Source organism: Thamnophis sirtalis, unplaced genomic scaffold (genome assembly GCF_051295495.1).
Source record: "Thamnophis sirtalis isolate CommonGarterSnake01/CBP01778 unplaced genomic scaffold, rThaSir2_p1.2 scaffold_5, whole genome shotgun sequence".
NCBI lineage: Eukaryota > Metazoa > Chordata > Lepidosauria > Squamata > Natricidae > Thamnophis > Thamnophis sirtalis.
In genome coordinates, this window is record NW_028261385.1 from 3331148 (window position 1) to 3352320 (window position 21173).

Here is a 21173-nt window from a genome sequence, read left to right on the forward strand (position 1 = left end):
CGCTTTTAAACCTCCTCTCATATTCTCCATGTGTTGTTTATATAAAATTTCACATTATCAAACTAATATATCTATATGTATTGCTATCATTATTAATCATTATTTAACTATAGCTATTGTCGCTTCATTTTATACATACAACTAGTAAACTAAATTTACTTTAATTTTTATTATACATTTTCATTGCATCAACCTGTGTCCCTCCAGCAATAGTAGGGTCTTATATCTCTTGCCATTTGTGGCATTAATGTTCTAGTTACTTTCTTAATAAATCTTGTAGAAAACTCCCTCGGCAACATGCTGTTCCTTTCGTATCTCACAAAAGCTTGAAACCCAACACCTGCTCTTTCCATCAGCTTATCTTTGGTTATCACTGGTACTTCTATCAAGATTTCTCTCCTTATCTCCGTCAATTTTTCTCTCTTTTCTTCTTCTGTGCTTTGAAGTCTGGGGTAGAGTTCCAATTCATCCATCTTCCCTTTCCATATTCCGCTCTTGCCATTACCAACCATGCTCACTTTGTTGTCTGTATCCACAGTTTTCTTATCTCTTTGCTCATTTTTTTTCTCCATCTTTTGAACTCTGTCCTCCACTTTCTTCATTTGGTAAACTTCCTCAGTTTCTCCATCAGATTTTTCTGTTTTGTATTCCATATTCTCCAATCTCTTTTCAATTCTCTCTGTCACAACTAATAGATTTTGAATTTCAAACATAATCATTTGCAATATTAGTTTCTTTTTCCTGCTGCACCGTTCTTCCAATTTTGCAGGCACTGCCACTATAGGATTCAAGGCTATTTTAATAAACTTCAAACAGATTCATTTATTATCTTTCAAGTCAAAATGTTGTCTTTTCTCCAATAGCTAGTGATAGAACTATCAAAAGGCATCTGTATAAACAACTTGTGCTCTTCCTAGTTTCATTAAATGAACTGGAAGAACCTTGAATCTCAAGTGATCAAAGAGAAAGAAGAAAAAACAATGTATCCAGTCTCCAGCCTCTTAAGTGGCAGCGTAACTGCTTTTCTTCCTGTTGTTACAACCCTCTTTATAATCCTTCTTATTATCTTCTTTATATTCCAAACTTAAGAAAGAAAAAAAACCCTTAAATAGAGATAAAAAACAATCCATTCAATCCAATCAAGCATTATAAAAAAAGAAGGAAAATTTTAATCCATAGGTGTAGGCAAAAGTGAAAAAAGAAGAAAAAAAATTAATCCATTCAGTTTAAAAAACAGGGAGCCTTTGCCAAAATTCCATCCATGAAAAAAAATAGAAACAGGATAACACACTAAGTTTAATGTAGATTAATTTCGCTGCTTACAGTCTTCTATCTTCAATTTTAATTTAATTTTTTTTGGGGGTAGTCTCTTTTTCTAATAATAAAATTTCCTCACCAATTCGACACACTTTCTCTTTTTGCTTTCTTCCCATTCCGGAGCTGTCCCAACTACAACAGCTTCATTAGCTGCGTTTCTGTCACCGGAAAGAAAGGCTATTCCTGGATCTTTCATGGACTTTGTGGTGTTCCCTGAGATCAGCAGGAAGTGCCCTTCTCACTGTCTCTGCAGGACAGTTTAGGTCCGAAAGGACTGTCCAACAGCAGAAATATTGACTCCGATCTTGGAGCACCAAGATCACACATCGTGCCGTCGTGACGTCAGCCCCTTTTTTCTGCAACAGGTTCAGATTTATGATATTTGCAGCATTCTGGGGTGACCTCTGTGACCTTCCAACCAGTTAATAGGGAAGCTGGATTCACTTAACAACCGTGTGACCAACTTAACAACCAAAGTGATTCACTTAATCACTGTGGCAAGAAAGGTCACTTAGCGATGGAAATTTTGGGCTCAATTGTGGTCATAAGATGAGGACTGCCTGTATTTGAATCTCCTAGAACTGTTAAGGAAGACATTCAACTTTTTAGTCAATCTGTTCTGAACTCAAAAAGGAAGGAAGTCCTTTTGTTCCTCAAGTTCAGCAGAGAAAGCATTTCTTCCCCCTCTGGAAGAAAGACCGGCCCTGCAAGGTTGGCCACTCTGTTTACTGTAGACTTCTGGACTTCAACTCCCAGAATTCCATGGAGGGCTCAGGAAGGTTGGGAGCTGCATTGCCCCAGTCAGAAAAGGGCCATCAGTTCCCCACCCCTGGATTTCTGCCTCTTTCAGGGGCCGTTCCTTCCTTGAGGCCCCTCTTTCCTTCTGACATTTTCTCCTTTTTTTAGGATTTCTATCATCAGACAGCCACTGCCTGCAACAATATGTTGACCGGATTGCTGTCCGAGGCTCCCAATTTGGATGCCCTGCAGGAAATCCTGACGGTAAAGAGAGATCCTTTCTTGGGGTGGGTCGCCCGGTCAGCCAGATGTTCAGGCTGGATTTGGCCCTTCTGTCCCCCTGTGGAGTCTGTGGCTCTTCCGACTGGGAATGACCCATTCCTCCTTTCCTCCTTCTCCTTCGTTTCCCCTGGCAGCACACAAATCCATGGATCAATTCTCCTAAGAGCCACGAGAGAGAGAGGGCCCTCAAGACCATCAAGCACCTCCTCAAGTTCGTTTCGGACAATGTCAATTTCGACGTAAGTCTCCCCTTGGGTTGAGAAGCAAAATGTTTTCAAAGAAAGGAAAACCCCCAAGAAAGTCCAGCTGCCTTTTGGGAAAAGAACCTTTGGGATGTGACCAGGAGGATACAAGGAGTCCTGCTTGAGCAGAGGGTTGGAGGAGAAGACCTCCACGGTCCCTTCCAGCAACTGCGGTTCTGTCATGCTGTGATACTGAGATTCTGTAATTCTCAGGATCTGTGATTCAAAGATTCTGAGATTCTGTAATTCTCAGATTCTGTGATTTAAAGATTTTGAGATTCTGTAATTCTCAGAGTCTGTGATTCAAAGATTCTGAGATTCTATAATTCTCAGGATCTGTGATTCAAAGATTTTGAGATTCTGTAATTCTCAGATTCTGTGATTCAAAGATTCTGAGATTCTATAATTCTCAGGATCTGTGATTCAAAGATTTTGAGATTCTGTAATTCTCAGATTCTGTGATTCAAAGATTCTGAGATTCTACAATTCTCAGGATCTGTGATTCAAAGATATTGAGATTCTGTAATTCTCAGATTCTGTGATTCAAAGATTTTGAGATTCTGTAATTCTCAGAGTCTGTGATTCAAAGATTCTGAGATTCTATAATTCTCAGGATCTGTGATTCAAAGATTTTGAGATTCTGTAATTCTCAGATTCTGTGATTCAAAGATTCTGAGATTCTATAATTCTCAGATTCTGTGATTCAAAGATTCTGAGATTCTATAATTCTCAGATTCTGTGATTCAAAGATTCTGAGATTCTATAATTCTCAGGATCTGTGATTCAAAGATTCTGAGATTCTGTAATTCTCAGATTCTGTGATTCAAAGATTCTGAGATTCTGTAATTCTCCAGTTCTGTGATTCAAAGATTCTGAGATTCTGCAATTCTCAGGTTCCGTGATTCTAAGGTTCTGAGAATATGAAATTCTCAGGTTCTAGGAATCAAAGATTCTGAGATTCTGAAATACTCGGATTCTGTGATTCAAAGATTCTGAGATTCTGAAATTCTCGGGTTCTATGAATCAAAGATTCTGAGATTCTGTAATTCTCCCGTTCTCTAATTCAAAGATTCTAAGATTCAAATATTTGATGATTCTATGATTCTAACATTCTGTGTATCTAAGATTCTGTGGTTCCGTGGTTCTTATTCCCTGATTTCAGCTGGCTGAAAGCTTCATGAGCCCCCTCCCCTTCTCTCTCCTCTTTCCCCTCCTTTCCCCTTCCTTTCTTTAGACAACAGCTGACTTCTCTTTGCTGGGGCAGCTGGTGGCTTTGCTGGCCCTGCACATTGGCGACACCAGCCCAGTAGTTGGCCAGACGTCCGCAGAGGCTGCCTACCACCTGCACCACCTCCTCATGAGCAAAATGGGTGAGAACTTTGGATTCCAAGGGTTGACTTGCTGCAAGAAGACCAGGGATGCCCCCTGCCCAGGAGAGCATTGGGTGGCACAGCCTGTGGCTTAGCCAAGATGGGTCATTGGGCTTGGCAGAGATACCTGGAATTGGCAGTTGATATTGGCATTTTTCAGGGCCAGGGGTCCTTTTAAGAAGGAGATTCTCACGTTAAGTGAGTCAGTTAGGGATTAGGAGGAGGAGAAGGAACGATGAAGAGGGGGAGCAAGGAGGGGGAGGAGAGGGAGAAAGGAAGACAGGGAGGAGGAGGAGGAGGAGGAAGAGGAGGAGGAAGAGGGAGAGAGAGAAGGAACGATGAAGAGAGGGGCAGGGAGCAAGGAGGGGGAGGAGAGGGAGAAAGGAAGACAGGTTGGAGAAGGAGGAGGAAGAGGAGCAGCAAGTGGAGGAGGAGATGAGAAGGGAGGGAAGAGAGAGGAAGAGAGGGAGAGGAAGATGAGGGGGAAGGGAGGTGGAGGTAATGAGAAAGTAGGGAAGAGAGAGGGAAAAGAGTTAGAGGAGGAGGAAGAGGAGGAGAAGGACTGTGGGGCCCTTGGTGCTCTCTGAGCTTGGTGGTTTTCTTCTTGACATTTCATGACCCAACTAGGTAACGTCATCAGTACTTGAAAGGGGGATCTTTTCTCTGTGCTTCCATAATTATTGATGGTCATCCCCCCTGATGACGTTCCCTAGTTGGGCAATGAAACACCTGCAAGGAAACCCCCCAGGTCAGAGAGCACCAGGGACCCCTCTGCTCGACCCTGAGCTCCAGATCTTCTCTTCTCTTGCAATGACTAAACCGGCCGTCAGACGAAGGAAGTTCCCAGGTTCCAAAGGCCAAAATCTGACCTTGTGGTTTTTTCCCCTCCCTCCCAAGCGAAAGAAATGGACAAGAAACAGAAGAACAAAAAGGGGAACATCGTACATTGGCTGAGGGAGGATTTCTTCGTTTCGGGCTCTGGGATCTTCCACAACAACATCTCCAAAATGGCGAAGGTATGTTTTGGATCAGCCTTTGGCCTGGCTTCCTTTTGCTCCTCCTCCTGACCTGGAGAGCCCCAAAGGAGTCAATCTCACAGTGGGGACGGCATCCTCCCAAGGTCGGGCTTTGGGTACCCCTCCCCCCAATGCCTAGGAGGAAGAAAGGGCAGCTGACATGTTGGCTTCTTTGACCCCCCATCCGAATCCCACCTGATGGAGGACATGGAATAAGGCTGCATCTCTACATGGTGTGCCGTCCCCCAATCTGGGTCAAAGTCTGAAGGGAAGGGCGTCAAAGCTCTAAGGCATCTCTGCATGGTCTCCTTTCCTTCTCCCCGATAGGCCTTTGGGGAGCACCTCAGCCCGTTGCAGCTAACAAAGCTGATCTTGGAAGCCCTGGAGAATTTGACGCACGTGGACAAGAACATCTCTCAGTCCGCGGGGCTGCTCCTCAACGCCATCCTGGAGGAGTGTGGCATGGATATAGAGGAAGTAAGAACATTGCAGGGTTTGGAGCAAAAGGGACGTAGGAGATTTTGTAGAAAACAAAGACGAGAATGGCTGAGACCTTCTTGGCTCAGTGGTGACACTTCTGCTGGTTTTAAGAAGGCTAAGGCTGGATGGGAGACCACTGAGCGATCTTAGGGCTGTTGAGAAAGTTGTCCAAACCTCCCAGAAGAAGGTAAGGGCAAAACAAAGGAGTCATATTATTTTCATGAAAATTAACATTTGGTGAGCCAGTGTGGCAGTGGTGAAGGCTCCAGATGTTTTTATGGCTTTGTCAGCTGCCTTCAGTCGCCATGTGCGAATAGGTGGCAATATAAATCTCCTAAAATAAACCAATAAATAAAATATCACAGGCAGCTGGACAAATCAGGAGTTTTTAAAATATGAAGGGCAAATGTTGACATTGTGGGGGCCAATTTATTTCCCCCAATGGGTGGGAGTTATTGTCTCTACTGCATCTCCAATGGAGACCAACGCTGGATCTCATCCCTCCAATCTCTCTTTTGCCATAGCTACCCATGATCTTGAAGGAGATCTACCACCGTCTCCCGAAGATTACCCACCCAGCAACGAAAGACCTCACCCTCAAGACCGTATGTCACCTGGCCTCCAAGAGGGTCAACCGAGTTGTGGACATCTTGCTGGAATCCTCTGTTGGCTGTGATGGGTAAGAAGAACCTCAAGAAGATGGGGATCCTGTTGTCTTGGATTCCTCAGAGTCCTTTGTGATGGGGCGAATCCCTGTAGCTCAGGTGGAGGAAGAGGGTGGAAGTTGATTCTCTGAGCTTCTGCGTTGGTTTCCAAATGTTTTGTTAACAGGCAAGGTAGCATCTTCAATGGAATTTAAGGAAGGTCAGTGCAGTGTAAGGGCTTGGTGTGGTCAGTAGGTCTTGTGATGGAGTGGTGTGGGTTATGTCAGGTGGGGATCTTGTGATGGGTGTTCTGATGGACCAGGTGAGGGTCATAACAAGTGAGGGTCTTGAGATGTGGAGGTCATGTCAGCTGTGGATCATATCAAGTGAGGATCTTGTGATGGGTCTTGTGATGGACCAGGCGAGAGTCATATCAAGTGACAGTCTTGTGATGTGGAGGTCACCTCAGATTGAGGGTCATGTCAGGTGGGAATCTTGTGATGTATCTTGTGATGGATCAGGTGAAGGTCATATCAAGTGAGGGCCTTGTTATAGGGAGATCACCTCAGATTGAGGATAATGTCCCGTGGGGATCTTGTGATGGGTCTTGTGATGTGGAGGACATGTCAGGTGGAGGTCATATCTAGTGAGGGTCTTGTGATGTGGAGGTCACCTCAGATTGAGGGTCATGTCAGGTGAGGATCTTGTGATGGGTCTTGTGATGGACCAGGTGGGAGTCATATCAAGTGAGGGTCTTGTGATGGGGAGGTTACCTCAGATTGAGGGTTATGTCAAGTGGGGATCTTGTCATGGGTCTTGTGATGTGGAGGTCATGTCAGCTGTAGATCATATCAAGTGAGGATCTTGTGATGGGTCTTGTGATGGACCAGGTGAGAGTCATATCAAGTGACAATCTTGTGATGGGGAGGTCACCTCAGATTGAGGGTCATGTCAGGTGAGGATCTTGTGATGGGTCTTGTGATGGACCAGGTGGGAGCCATATCAAGTGAGGGTCTTGTGATGGGGAGGTTACCTCAGATTGAGGGTTATGTCAAGTGGGGATCTTGTCATGGGTCTTGTGATGTGGAGGTCATGTCAGCTGTGGATCATATCAAGTGATGATCTTGTGATGGGTCTTGTGATGGACCAGGTGAGAGTCATATCAAGTGACAATCTTGTGATGGGGAGGTCACCTCAGATTGAGGGTCATGTCAGGTGAGGATCTTGTGATGGGTCTTGTGATGGACCAGGTGAGAGTCATATCAAGTGACAATCTTGTGATGGGGAAGTCACCTCAGATTGAGGGTCGTGTCAGGTGGAGATCTTGTGATGGGTCTTGTGATGGACCAGGTGAGGGTCATATCAAGTGAGGGTCTTGTGATGGGGAGGTCACCTCAGATTGAGGGTTATGTCAAGTGGGGATCTTGTCATGGGTCTTGTGATGTGGAGTTCATGTCAGCTGTGGATCATATCAAGTGATGATCTTGTGATGGGTCTTGTGATGGACCAGGTGAGAGTCATATCAAGTGAGAGTCTTGTGATGAGGAGGTCAGTAAAGGTCGTGTCAGGTGAGGGTCCTTGATGGAGGTTCTGATGGGCCATGGGTGTGTTACAGATGAAGTCTTCTAGTGGGAGGTCACATCAGATGTGGGTCGGGATGGGAATGAACTTTGAAAGATATTTTATGACTTTTCTTGTCACAATCGTTAAGTGAATCACTGCAGTTGTCAAGAGGGAAACATGGTCGTTAAGTGAATCTGGCTTCCCCATTGAATGTGCTTGTTAGAAGGTCACAAAATGTGATCGCTTGACTTTGGGACGGTCATAAATCTGAACCAGTTGTCCAGGAGTCTGAATTTTGGTCAGATGATCCTGAAGATGCTGGAAAGTGAGAAAACTGGGAATAAGTCGTTTTTTCAATGCCGTTGTTCCTTTGAATGGCTCCTGGAGAAACGGTCGTAAGTCGAGAACTACCTGTGTATATAGAGATATTTTTCTGGCATGACAGCTGTTCACTTGGCCTTTGGTTTTCCAATCCTTCCTTCTGTTGGGGGGTTCAATTCTCTGGACTGGCCGTCTCTTCTGAAATGGGGAAAGGATCTGATTCCCCCCAATCTGTTTCTCCCCCTCCGTAGAAGCGCCAAGGAGATTTGGGGGGCGCTGGCTGCAGACCCTTACGCCAACCTCAAAATCATGAAGCCTCTCTTGAAAAGGCTGCAGGACCAAGACCCCGGAACCGAAGTCCTCTCAAGGAGGAACAGCAAGTCCCTCATGCCCATTGCGGTAAGGGGGGAGGGAGGCAATGGGCAAACTGCTGGGGCTAAAATTGGAGCATCATTTGGCGTAATCCCCCCCCTTTAGGTGGAGGCAGATTTTTCTCTCCATGGATGCAATGAGAATGTATCTGCCGAACAAAACTCCTCATTGGCAACAGGAAAGGCATCTGGCCAGTAAACCCTCAGCTCCGTTCAGTTGGAACAGACTCCACCCCGCAAGGGATTCTGGGGAAGAGGAAGAAGGGGATGAATCTAAGTAACCTGGGGAGCCCAAGTTGACTCTCCCTTCATCCCGTTACTAGGCCACCAACGCCCTCTGCTTCCTCCTGTCCCTCCCGAACGCTGCTGAGCTCCTCCACAACAAATTCTCCAACCTGCTCCTCGCCCTGGTCACGCAGCTGTACTTCCTCCTGGGGGCCAGCAAGAGTGGAGCCAGGAGGTCCAGCAGAGTCATAGACCTTTCAGAACAGGTCAACCTCTTGGGGTAAGGAATCTCCTGGGACCAATCTGGATCCTACTGGATATCACTGGAGGGGGAAGAAATAAAGGGAGGCTGATTTGCTGTTGTGTTTTGTGGTTGCTGCACAAGCCGCCAAGTGAAATCTGGAGCTCTCCTGAAAGGCAGCGGGAGGCCGGTTGGCGTCAGGAGAAGCCTGGCCTTTGTAGGGGGCATCGGCCGAAGCATTGGCACCAACTCTTCTCCCTTCCTTTGGTTTAGCACGGCAGTGCAGGCGATCAAAAATCTCATCCTGGCTGCCAGATATGAAGAGGAATACAAAGAGTTGGGGACGCTGGGATGCTGGGAGATGCTGTTGAGCCCAGATAGTCTCTTTGAGGCTATTTTCCACCTGGTCCGGTAAGAACTTCAGAGTCCAAAGAACTTGGCTTTGAGTGGCAATGGGTGAGAGGGGGGGAGGGCAGAGAGAGAGGAGGAGGAGGAAGGGGCAGAGCGGGAGAAAGTGAGGGAGAGGGGGAAAAGGGAGGGAAGAGGGGAGGAAGAGGGGAGGCAAAGGGAGAGGAGGAAGAAGAGGCAGAGAGAGAGAAAATGAGGGTGGGGAGGGAGAGGGAGGGAAGAGGGGGGAGAGAGAAAGAGAGGAATAGGGAAGGTGAGAGAGGGAGGGGAGGGGAGAGGGAGAGGAGGAAGAAGGGGCAGAGTGAGAGAAAGTGAGGGAGATGGGGATGAGGGAGGGAGAGGGTAGGGAGAGGGAAAGAGAGGAAGAGGGAGAGGAAGAAGAAGAGGCAGAGAGAGAGAAAGTGAGGGAGAGGAGGGAGATTGAGGGTAAGGGGAGGGAGAGGGAAAGAGAAAATAGGGAAGGTGAGAGAGGGAGGGGAGGGCTGAGGGAGAAGAGGAAGAAGAGGCAGAGAGAGAGAGAAAGTGAGGGAGAGGGGGAAGAGGGCGGGAAGAGGGAAGGGAGAGAGAAAGAGAGGAAGAGGGAGGGTTGTCAGATAGAGGAAAAGGAGAGAGGGAGGGAGAAAGAGAGCGAAGGAGAGAGGGAGGGAGGGCAGAAGGAGAGGAAGAAGAAGAGGCACAGAGAGAAAGAGAAAGAAAGGGAGAGGGAGGAAAGAGAGAGAGGGGGAAGGGGAGATAGAGGAGAGGGAGGGAAGGGAAAGAGAGAGAGGGAGGCAGAGGGGGAGAGAGAGGGAGACAGAAAAGGAGAGAGAGAATGAGACAAAGAAAGGAGAGGTAGAGAGGAAGAGAAGGGAGGGAGAAAAAGACAGAGAAAGAGAGGGAGTGTCAGAGGGAGACAAAAGGAGAGAGAGAATGAGATGTAGAGATAGTGAGGGAAGGAGAGGGAGGAGGAGGGAGAGAAAGATAGAGAAAGAGAGGGAGGGTGAGAAATTCTCTAAATGGACTAATTCATTGAGTAATTCATTTATCCATAATTCAGATAATCATTTCTCTAGCTTGGTGATTTTCTCCTCACTTACCAGCAGATCTTATCTGATTTCTCCCTATTTGATCTTTAGGAAACTCTTCAACTACTCTAAAGTGGAGCTGAAGGTGATGTTCAGACAGGCCAACATCTACCTGCACCGTCCTGACTTAAGGGAGAAGACAATTGGCATGGTCTTTTTCTCGGAGGTGAGGAGACATTGTGATGCACCACAACATTGTGGAGCTCCAGGAAAGTTGTGCAGGGTTCACGAGGACTTCATGGTTAGGAACTCAAAGTTGTGGGAGCTCCATCACTGGAGGCCTTGAAGAAGAGACTGGACAGCCGTTTGCCTGACATAGTAGATGGTCTCCTGCTTGGTCAAGGGGTTGGATTAGAAGACCTCCAAAGTCTCCTCTTATTCTGTTAATCGGTGGATTTGGAGGGAGGGAGGGAGGAAGGAAGATTCAATGACCCCAAATTCCGTTTCCCCTTTGCATAATAAGCAGTTTTGTGTTCTTACAACTATCATTTGCACTACCTTCTGGCATATTGTAGTCCTCGACATATGACTTGGCTTATTAGACAGTCACAAAACGGATCACGTAACTTCTAAACACTGCAACCGTCATAAATACGGACCGTCAAGTACCCAATTTTTGATCAGGTGACTGTGATCAATGGTCCTGAGTCTGAAAAATGGAGTTGTCCCTTTTGTCAGTGCCATGGTGACTTTCCACAGTCACTATATGAGGACTGTCTTTTCTTTTCCTCTCCCCGTAATGGCTGAATGTGGCATCTCTTCATAGAGGCTCTGAGGAAAGTTCCCTTCCTTTGCTTTGCTAATGCTCCGTCACTCTATTCTTCTTCCCCAGCTTCTCTATCACCAAGAGGTCGGACACTTCTTCGTCATGAAGGACATCCTCAATGTCCTCCAAGACTGGATGGCTCAGCCATATCCCCTCATCCAAATATTTGCTATTCGTGGTCTGGGGTATCTTCTCCAGCACCCCTTCGAGGTAAGAGATGGGGGGGCAGGAAGTGAGGGACTTCCAAGGGAGCAGCAGGTGTGACCTCACTCTCTAGGAATTCTACAAGGCTAGGAAGGGTAGAAGGAGGAGAAGAAGGCAACCACCAGAAAGAGGATGCCCTCAGCTACAGTGGCCTCTCTTCTACAAGGATGGGGGCATCCCTGGAAGACCTGAAGGATCAATTTGGAGACAGATCCTCTTGGGGGACATCTAAAGCAGAACAAGAAGCAACGGATGGAAACCAATGAAGGAGAGAAGCAAGCTAGAACTAAGGAGAATTTCCCTGACAATAAGGACAATTAACCAGTGGAACGACTTGCCTCTGGAGGTTGTGGGTGCTCCAACACTGGAGGCTATTAAAAAGAGGTTGGAGAGCCATTGCTACTGGTTTCCCTAGTAGTAGAGACCTTGGCGGTCTTCTAGTCCAGCCTCCTGCTCAAGTAGGAGAACCTAAGCTAATTCAGATAAGTGACTGTCTACTCTCTTCTTAAGAACCTCCAGTGATGGAGTGCTTTGCGTCAAAACCCCTGGGATGAGGAAGATCCTGAGCTGACCTAACAATCATCCAGCTTCTTCACCTCCAGCTATTTCCCCAAGATCTTCCCTTGCAGGATTGGAGATCACAGGGAACGTCCACCTGGGATGCTGGGTGTCAACGTTTTCTCCGTTTATACATCACATCCAGTTTTCTCATAATTGCAACCCAAGAGCATACAAAGAACGCTTACAGGAACTGGGAATGCCCAGTCTAATGAAAAGAAGGACTAGGAGAGACAGGATGGCACCTGTTCCAATGTTTGAGGGGCTCCTACAAAGACCATTGATTGATTTGATTTGATTTGATTACATTTGATTTGATTTGATTTGACATTTATATGCCGCCCTTTTCCCCAAGGGGGACTCAGGGCGGCTCACAATTCAAATCAGGGGAGGGGGGTACAGACAAGAATAAAAAAGACGGAACATAATAATACATAATTTAAAAAACACACAGCAGTCATGCCATTCGAGGCGGGGGGGGGCAACAGCTCTTTAGCCCCAGGCCTGTCGGAACAGCCAGGTTTTAAGGGCTTTGCGGAAGGCCTGGAGGGTGGTGAGGGTTCGAATCTCCACGGGGAGCTCGTTCCAGAGGGTCGGAGCAGCCACAGAGAAGGCTCTCCTCTGGGTAGTCGCCAGTCGGCATTGGCCGGCGGATGGAATTCGGAGGAGGCCTAATCTGTGGGATCTAATCGGTCTATTGGAGGTGATTGGCAGCAAGCGGTCTCTCAAATACCCAGGTCCAATACCATGAAGGGCTTTATAAGTGACGACTAGCACCTTGAAGCGTATCCGAAGACCAATAGGCAGCCAGTGCAGCTCTCGGAGGATAGGTGTTACGTGGGCGAACCGAGGTGCACCCACAATCGCTCGCGTGGCTGCATTCTGGACAAGCTGAAGTCTCCAAATGCTCTTCAAGGGCTGCCCCATGTAGAGCACGTTGCAGTAGTCCAGTCAGCACGTTGCAGTAGTCCAGACCAGGCGGTCAAACTGTTCTCCAAAATGCCAAAAGAAAGAAAGAGGAGAGAGAATGGATGGAAACTAACCAAGGAGAGAAGCCGCCTGGAATTAAGGAGACATTTTCCTAATGGTGAGAGCTATCAACCAACGGAAGGACTTATCTCCAGAACTTGTGGGTTTCTCAAAAGAGACTGGAAAACCATTCATGGTATGGAATCTCCTGCTCGAGCAGGGGTTGGACTAGAAGACCTCCAAGGTCCCTTCTGACTCTTACTCTGCCATGTTGTGTGTTCTAAGTGCACATGTTTATGTGCTTGAAATGGGGCATGTTAGGGTAGGTTTAACTGTGAAAGCTGAAGTGTGGAGCTGAGGCAAAACATAGGATGAAGAATTGGGGAACTAGGTAGTTTTAGTCTAACAGCAAAAAGTGGGGCTGGGATGAGATGAGACTTTTAATATTCGAAGGGCTTCCACAAAGAAATGGGGAGGAACCGATTCTCCGAAGCCCCTGAAAGGAGAACAAGAAGCAATGGATGGGAACTAATGAAGGAGAGAAGCAACCTAGAACTAAGGAGAAATTCCCTGACAATTAAGGACAATTAACCAGTAGAACGACTGGCCTCCAGAAGTTGTGGGTGCTCCAACACTGGAGGTTTTCAAGAAGAGACTGAGCAACCATTGATTTGGAACGGTATAAGGTCTCTGCTTGAGCAGGGGGTTGGACTAGATGACCTCCAAGTTCCTTTTCAACCCTGTTATTCTATGTTCTGTGGGCTTCTCTGTGTTTGTCATTCGTAGACTCAGAGAACGCCAGTAACCATGTTTAATTGCTCCCTTCTTTCCCTCCTTCCTCCAGAATAAGATGTTAGAGCCGGTGATAGTCCCTGTGGTCAACTGTGCTTGTCACCCAGACAAATTTGTGGCAAAGGAATCACTGCGGACCCTTCAGTTCCTTTTCCGGTATCTGAATGCTCAAACCTATGGATGGAAAGCTGTCAATCTTATTCCGGTCCTGGGGAAGTATTTTGCTGAAGTACGTCAACCAAATCACAACAAACTAATCCACCCCCCCCCCACTCTCTCTTCCTCTCCCACCCATCCTCCCTTCTCTCTTTTTCTCCCATAAAGATCGCCTGGGTACCATCTGAAGAATTCTAATCTTATCAAAAAGTCTTAGAAACAGTTCAGCAACAACTGTGTTGTTCTCATCTAAAAGAGTGTGTGAGCTTGCAGATGATTATTGAGCCCTTCCAGAGAGCTGGAGAAGTGCCAGATGAGGTGGAAGAGAATGAAGGTTGCCACTCTCTTCAGCTTCACCAAACCACCATCAATCACTCTCCATATTTATTAAAAATCCAGATTGGTGTTGCTTGATCTCAGACACTTGAAGGTGTGTGGATTTCAACTCTGCCGGCCTGAGAACTCCAGAGGTTGAAGTCCCCACATCTGAAAGCTGCTCAGATTGGGAAACTCTGGTCTCCATCAGTATTTCTCCCTCTTGGCAACTTGAAGAGGTGAGGACTTCAACTCCCAGAACTCTCCAGCCATCATACTGGAGTTGGAGTCCTCACATCTGAAGGCTGCTAAGATGGGAAAACAACCCCCTCGATCACACCATAGAGGTTGGTCTGCAAGCCTTTTACACCCATGGCCAACCATTGGCATGGCCTTGTCTAGAGAAACAGTTGCCAGACTCCCCTTCCTTTGTCTCGTGAGTGGGAAACTGAGGCAGATCAGATGAAGAGGATGGGAGTTATGAAGGCTTTTATTGTAGGTTTAGTGGATCCCTCCCTGCCTTTCTCTTTAAGGAAACAAAGGAGGATCAAATGTGAGATGTGCTCTCAGATTTTGACTGTTGTGTGTGTTGCAGTTTGTACTTCTAGGTTTTCACAACACCTCCCACTTCCTAAATGCTATTGGAGGGACTGACACGTTTCTCTTCCTTCGTAGGAGGACACCGAGTTGCGCAACACCTCCATCACCCTTTTTGGCCTGATCTTAAAAGGGGTCAAGGAGGCAGAGGGGAATCTGACCGAATCCATCCTGCACAACCTGATTCCTCTCGTCATCCAGTTGGCTAATAATCGGACCCAAGAGGTGAGTTGAAGGGCGGGGTCAACTAAGTTCCTGCTCTCTTCATGCTCCCTCCTCCGTGAGACCACACTGTACCCCCATCTTCACTCAGAGCAACGTGGTTGCATCATATGGACCCTCTGGAGAAGCCAAAGAGATTCTGGATAATCCCCAAGTTGTGAGGTCCTTGCAGGCATTTCCTGACCCAACTAGGTGACAGCATCAGTAGGTTGGAGGGGAGGGTTAGATCTCTGCTTAATGCCCGATCATTTTGATGTGGGTGTAGGTTTTCTGTTGGGTCGTTCTTAGATTAGGGGGTTGTTTTCTTCTTGATGGTACCAATAGAAGAGAATCAGGGTTGAATTGTGGGGAAATCTGGCCTTCAGGGGCCCCCTTGCCCTGCCATAGCTTCCTCCCGGAGTGGCTCATCCCCTTTCCCACCCCTGAGCAAGGAGTAGGCTGGGTTTTCTCTGCAGAAGATGGACAACCTCAGAACCGGCTCCTCTGACGCCTCCTTTCTTCTCTCCGCCCAGATCTCCAGGAACACCCTGACCTCCTGCGTCTCCTTTATGAAGTGGGAGGAAGTTCCAGATAATTTGTTTGACTACGAGATTTACACCAGTCTCCAGAGCATGTATTCCAGCATCTGCTCGGAGGTGGTAAGTAGGAGCCTAGCTGGTTCCTTTTCTTCCGGATTAGAGTATAATATATTTTCTTTTTCTCCTGCCTTTCTCCTTTTGATAAATCATTCAAGATGGTGGACGTCCCTAATGCTTCTCCTCCCCCTCCCTCTCCTCCGATTTCCTTCCCAACAACCCTGTGAGGTGGGCTGCCCTGAGGGAGAGGGACAAGACCAAAGTCACTCAGCCAGCTTTCATGCCTAAGGGCAGGACTAGAACTCCCCAAGTCACCCAGGAGCTTTCATGCGAAAGGTGGGACTAGAACTCACAGGCTCCTGGTTTGTTTGTCTGATGCCTTAACCACTAGACTAAACTGACTCGAGGGATTCTTCTTGGGTTGTTGCTCCCTCGGGAACACCAGAAGTTCCATGCCACCATGAGGACTAGAAACCTTGCTGATTTGTGGGTTTGAGGATTAGAAATGGCTGTTTGTAGAAAAGGGAAATTATGATGTAGAGGGGGGCAAAATATAAATGTATTTATAAGATCAGAAGCCATTTCCTTATCATCTTTCTTTCCCTTTTCTTTTTCTATTCTTTTTTCCACTATCCACTATTTTTCTTTATTTTCCCCTATGGTTTTAACTTGGATAAAACTGTCTTTAATAACATAAATGTGTATGTGTGTATATAATGCAATATAATGCTACATATTATGGAGCCGAGGTGGCGCAGTGGTTAATGCAGCACTGCTGGCTACTTCAGCTGACTGCAGTTCTGCAGTTCAGCTGTTCAAATCTCACCGGCTCAGGGTTGACTCAGCCTTCCATCCTTCCGAGGTGGGTAAAATGAGGACCCGGATTGTTGTTGGGGGCAATATGCTGACTCTGTAAACCGCTTAGAGAGGGCTGAAAGCCCTATGAAGCGGTATACAAGTCTAACTGCTATTGCTACACTATATAATGTAATAATATTATATTGTATTGCATTGTATAATAGTCCAGTCCAGTCACATCCAGGGTAGCATAATAATATTGTTTAGTATAATAAAATATAGTATAATAATAATATAGTTTAGTAGAGTAGGATACAATCCAATATGTAAGATATTGTTACTGAGGACATGAGGACTAGAAACCTTAGAAAGAAAAAAAGAGGAAGCTGAAGAGTTCATTGCCTTGTTTGTGGCCTTGTATTCCCCAGATCCGTCGATGCAAGGAAAACCTGCCGGTAATGTTGGAGCAGATGCTGGAATTCCTGAAGAGCCGGAATTCTTTCTCCCGAGAGGCAGCTGCCGTCTTAATAGGTAACCCCAAATGCAAACTCTGGAAGGAGGGGAGGAAAAAACCAGGGGAGGCGGGCGGCCTAAGGCCAGGCATGCTGACCATTATTACACACACACACAACCACACACACAGCCCCCTTTCTTAAGGGCATAACTGCGGTTGTTAAGTGAAGCATGTGGTTGTTAAGTAAATCTGGCTTCCTTCTGAAGTTTGCTCGCCCAACGGTTGCAAAAAGTGATCAGGTGACACACACACCCCCCCAAGACTCTGCAACCATCATAAATAGGAGTAAGTTTGCCATGCGTCCGAATTTTTTTAAACTATATATATTTTTTATTTTCCAAACAAACATACAAATCCTCCTTCTTTACATTCGGTAGAAAGTGTATCAGTTGATTACAAAAGGCTTTTGGGCATCTCTTCCACCGTCATCAGGTATAATTCACATTAACTCTAGTATCTTAACTCAGATGTTTATACATATTACCATAATGGTAATGATACTTTTATCATACCTCCACTTTTATTTGACTATTATTGTTTAAAAGTCCTCCATCATAAGATATACCAACATTTAATAGGTAACCACATACTGGCATTTCATTTACTTACTTATAAAATCCTCCATTAACACTAAATCCTCATATCCTATTCTAGCTAAATATCCATAATATTTAATAACAAAATTTTCTAACCCTCCTTTCCAAATCCCTGTTTACAATTTACATCCAGTTTCCTTATATTATACACATACATACATACATACATACATACATACATACATACATACATACACACACACACACACACACACACACACAGACACACAGACACACAGACACACAGACACACAGACACACAGACACACAGACACACAGACACACACACACAAATTATTAGCATTATCCTTTCTTTATTTGACTATTTCCTATATCATAACATTTCCCCCCTAATAATCAAAACTTAACTGTGTCTAATTTTAGATCTTTTTTATTGTTATTATTATTATTATTAATCTTTATATATAGTCCAAAAGGATTTCTAGCCTCCCCTTCACGGGTATCATTCAATATTCCTATCCAATTATTGCTTATCATAACACTACACATTGTATACATTACTATCATTATCATTTTTTTATTTAACTGTACCTATTGTCACTAAATTTAACTAGGTTTAGCTAGTTTTAAATTATACTCTTCCATCTATCAACCTGTATCTTTCCAGTACCAAAACAATCTAATATCTTCTGCCATTTGTGGAACCAGTCCTCCAAACATCCTCTTAATCAAATATGTATGGGCTCCTCTTAGCAACTCCTTGCTTGTAAGATCTCTCATGTACTCTTGATGCCCTCTTTCTGTTTCCTTGTTCAGCTTGTCTTTGATTGTCAGCAGTGTTATCAAATATTTTGCAGATAGGATTTCATAGTCCATAAATTCTTTAATTATTTCTTCTTCTTCTATATCTTGCCCTTTGAAATAAATTTCCCCTCTATTTAATTCCTTTTTCAATATTCCATTCTTTCTTTTTTCAGAAATAAACCAATTGCCATAAATATCAACAAGTTTAATCTCTTTATATTCATCTTCCATTTCGGTTTTTTGAGTTTCAATCGCCTCATTTTGCATTTGAAATCCATCCTCAATTTTTTCATCATATTTTATTGTTAAATGCTCCAAGTATTCCAATTTTCTCTCAATTCTTTTCCTCTGTATTTAATAATTTTTGCAGTTCTGAAAATATTCCCTGCAAGTTCAGAGCCCCTATGTTGTCTGCCATATTCATACACAGTTGCTTTTGCTTAGAAGGTCAACAAGATTAAAACATACATTCACAACGACCGCTGTTTTTCGCAAAGAATGCTGCTCTCAGCTCTCTGTGAACTAAAACAAACTTCAAAGTGACAACTGTGGGCTCTTATCCGATCGTAACCAAACAACCAAGCAGTAAACCTTGAAATGCCGAAGTCAAAGCAATCCGTGAGAGAGAAAAAAGAACGTTCCGTCTTTGAATACACAAAAACTCCGATCAGGCTCCGAGATGGGGATTTTTTTTGTATCTCTTTTGTATATCAAATTAAACAAAGAATCCAATCTTTAAATGACTTTAAAAAGAAATACCCACAACGATAAAAGAGGAAAAAATTAATCTGTAGCTTACAGAAAGTCACAAAGAAAGGTTAGAAGAAGAAAACTTAATCCATCCATTTGAAAAAGGTTTGCTTAGATTCAATCCATGTAAATAACATTTAATAAGTAAGATAACTACTGTCCAAAACCATTCCAAAATTCAAATTCGCCACTAAGTTCTTCTATTATTTGATTTAAATTGGTTTTTAAGTTTTACGGGCAGTCCCTTTTTTTTAGAACAATAAAAATTCCTCACCAGCTGTAAACACTTTCTTTTTCCACATCATTTTGGAGCCGCCCCGACTTTGTCAGCCTTTTGACTGGATTTTTTATCACTGGCTTGAAGATCTTTTCTTGCTTCCTTTGGAGATTTTGCGATATCCCCGAGATCAACAAGACATAATCTTCCTATTCACCATCTCTTCGGGATGGTTTAGGTCCGTTGGGACCACCCAGTGATAAAAGTGTCGACTGTGATCTCAGAGCATTGAGATCGCACGTCGTCTCATAGCGACTTCAGCCCCTCTCCTCTCCCCAAGGGCCAAATTATGATCCTGTGGTTGTTTGATGGAATGAAATATTGGATGACTGTCAGCCTTCGTCCTTCTTTCCATCCGATCTCTAGACAGACCCTATCCTGTAAAGTCCCAAAGCGACTCTTCCAAGTATAAGCAAAAGAATTCTGCATTTTCTTTCTTGAATCAGTCGATTTAGCTGTTTCTGCCAACTCTACCAACCTTTTCTTTGCATGTGTCTAGGCTGCTGCGCAGAATACATGACACGGGATGTGGTGACTTCCAAACAAATCGAAGAAGTTTTCCTGGGTGAGTTTCAAAGTTCCCTCGCTTGAAGCGGAGACTTTCTCTCCAGAAGCTCTGTCGCTGATCAGAGTTGGTTCTCAAGGTGGATCCCAAGAATCATTTCTTTTCTGGATTCCTTCCAGGTCTCCGGGATCTGCAAGAGGATCGTGAAGCCTCCGTGGCTCAGGCTGCAGCTGAGTCCATGGAAGTAATCTTCCGGCAGTGCGGCCATCGGATCAACCCGGATCTCATTAGCAGCCAGCTCCTCTCCAAAGTCATCCGGAGCATCTCAGTGACCAAACTACCATAGTTAAATAGTTTAATCCTTTACTTTATTGTCTTGGCACCCCATACAACAAAGTTGTGCCTTCTTCAGCATATATTATACATTAAAAATAAAACTATACAATTGTATAGAACTGTACATTCTATACAATGAAATTGAAAACTCCTGATATTGCGTTTCTGTTGCCCTCTACAGTAGAATTCAGGATAGTCACTGCTCTGGGATGGAAGCTCTTTTTCAGTCTACTTGTCCTTCTTTTTATTGTCCTGTACCGTCTGCCAGATGGTAATAGTTCCAAAAAAATGGGTGCCCAGGAGGAGATGGATTTTTAAGGGTGTTTGGAACTTTCTTAAGGCAGCAGGAGCTATAAAGCTCTTCCAAAGAGGGGAGGGGGCAACCAAGGACCCTCTGGGCATCTCCCTTTCAGCTGATCTTTTGGGAAAGGGAGGAAGCGTGAAGATAATTCCTATGTAGTGAAAGATCATGAAGGAACGTCATGGAAACAGGACTTGGCAGGGAGATTAGTAACTCATAGGTACCTGATTGGCTGTTGACTGACGAGGGGCCCGTTTCCTGGGCTTCAAACATTTCCCTGGCTGTTTTTGTACCTGTTCGGCCAACAATCTTAATAACTGCGAAATTGAATGCATGTCCTTCTTCATTGCAATGTGAGGCTACCAATGAGTTTGGAAAATGTCGATTGGTTTCTATTTAACCACAACCTTAACACGGAATGTAGCTTTCGAGATGCTTTTGAGAGCATGTAGCTAATTCTTACATTGTGAAGGATCACGAAGGAACATCGTGGAAACGGGACCTGGCAGGGAGATTTTGGAAACAGAGAAAGCCAGGACAATTTTATTTCAGAGAGAGGAAGCCACGAGAAGGTTCCAGAGCTACAGGTGCCAATGGAGAAGGGTGGTGGCCACCATCAACCACCAATGATGTCTGGGACATCTCCACGCTTGGTTGTCTTCCAGCAGAAATTGGAGCTCATAGAGTAGGGCAGATGCCGAGAGCTGAACACTCCCCTGGGGGCAGATCTAACAGCCTCCAAAAAGATTCTTCTTATTATCCACATAGATGGAGCATTGAATCAAAGCCTCCAGGAAAACCTCTGGATCCCACATGGCCTCTTCCCATGGGCTGTGACCACCTTTGGAAAGGATACAACGTTTGTCAACTTTATGGGGTACCGCAGGGTTCAGTC

At 45.1% G+C, this 21173-nt stretch overlaps 1 protein-coding gene across 1 annotated transcript in view; it reads left to right on the plus strand.

The window, feature by feature from the left end:
- LOC148045263 (maestro heat-like repeat family member 5) overlaps nt 1-20125 on the plus strand; it is a 28660-nt gene extending 8535 nt beyond the window's left edge. The window contains exons 9-25 of the mRNA XM_087717063.1: nt 2224-2319; nt 2472-2576; nt 3814-3949; nt 4847-4965; nt 5293-5442; nt 5970-6124; nt 8225-8372; nt 8668-8849; nt 9084-9221; nt 10334-10448; nt 11115-11258; nt 13624-13800; nt 14718-14864; nt 15374-15499; nt 16663-16765; nt 19636-19701; nt 19821-20125. Of these exons, the coding sequence (XP_087573189.1) occupies nt 2224-2319; nt 2472-2576; nt 3814-3949; nt 4847-4965; nt 5293-5442; nt 5970-6124; nt 8225-8372; nt 8668-8849; nt 9084-9221; nt 10334-10448; nt 11115-11258; nt 13624-13800; nt 14718-14864; nt 15374-15499; nt 16663-16765; nt 19636-19701; nt 19821-19987 (2274 nt within the window). The 3' untranslated portion in view covers nt 19988-20125. The remainder of the gene's footprint in view (nt 1-2223; nt 2320-2471; nt 2577-3813; nt 3950-4846; nt 4966-5292; nt 5443-5969; nt 6125-8224; nt 8373-8667; nt 8850-9083; nt 9222-10333; nt 10449-11114; nt 11259-13623; nt 13801-14717; nt 14865-15373; nt 15500-16662; nt 16766-19635; nt 19702-19820) is intronic.
- Nucleotides 20126-21173: the final 1048 nt, after the last annotated feature.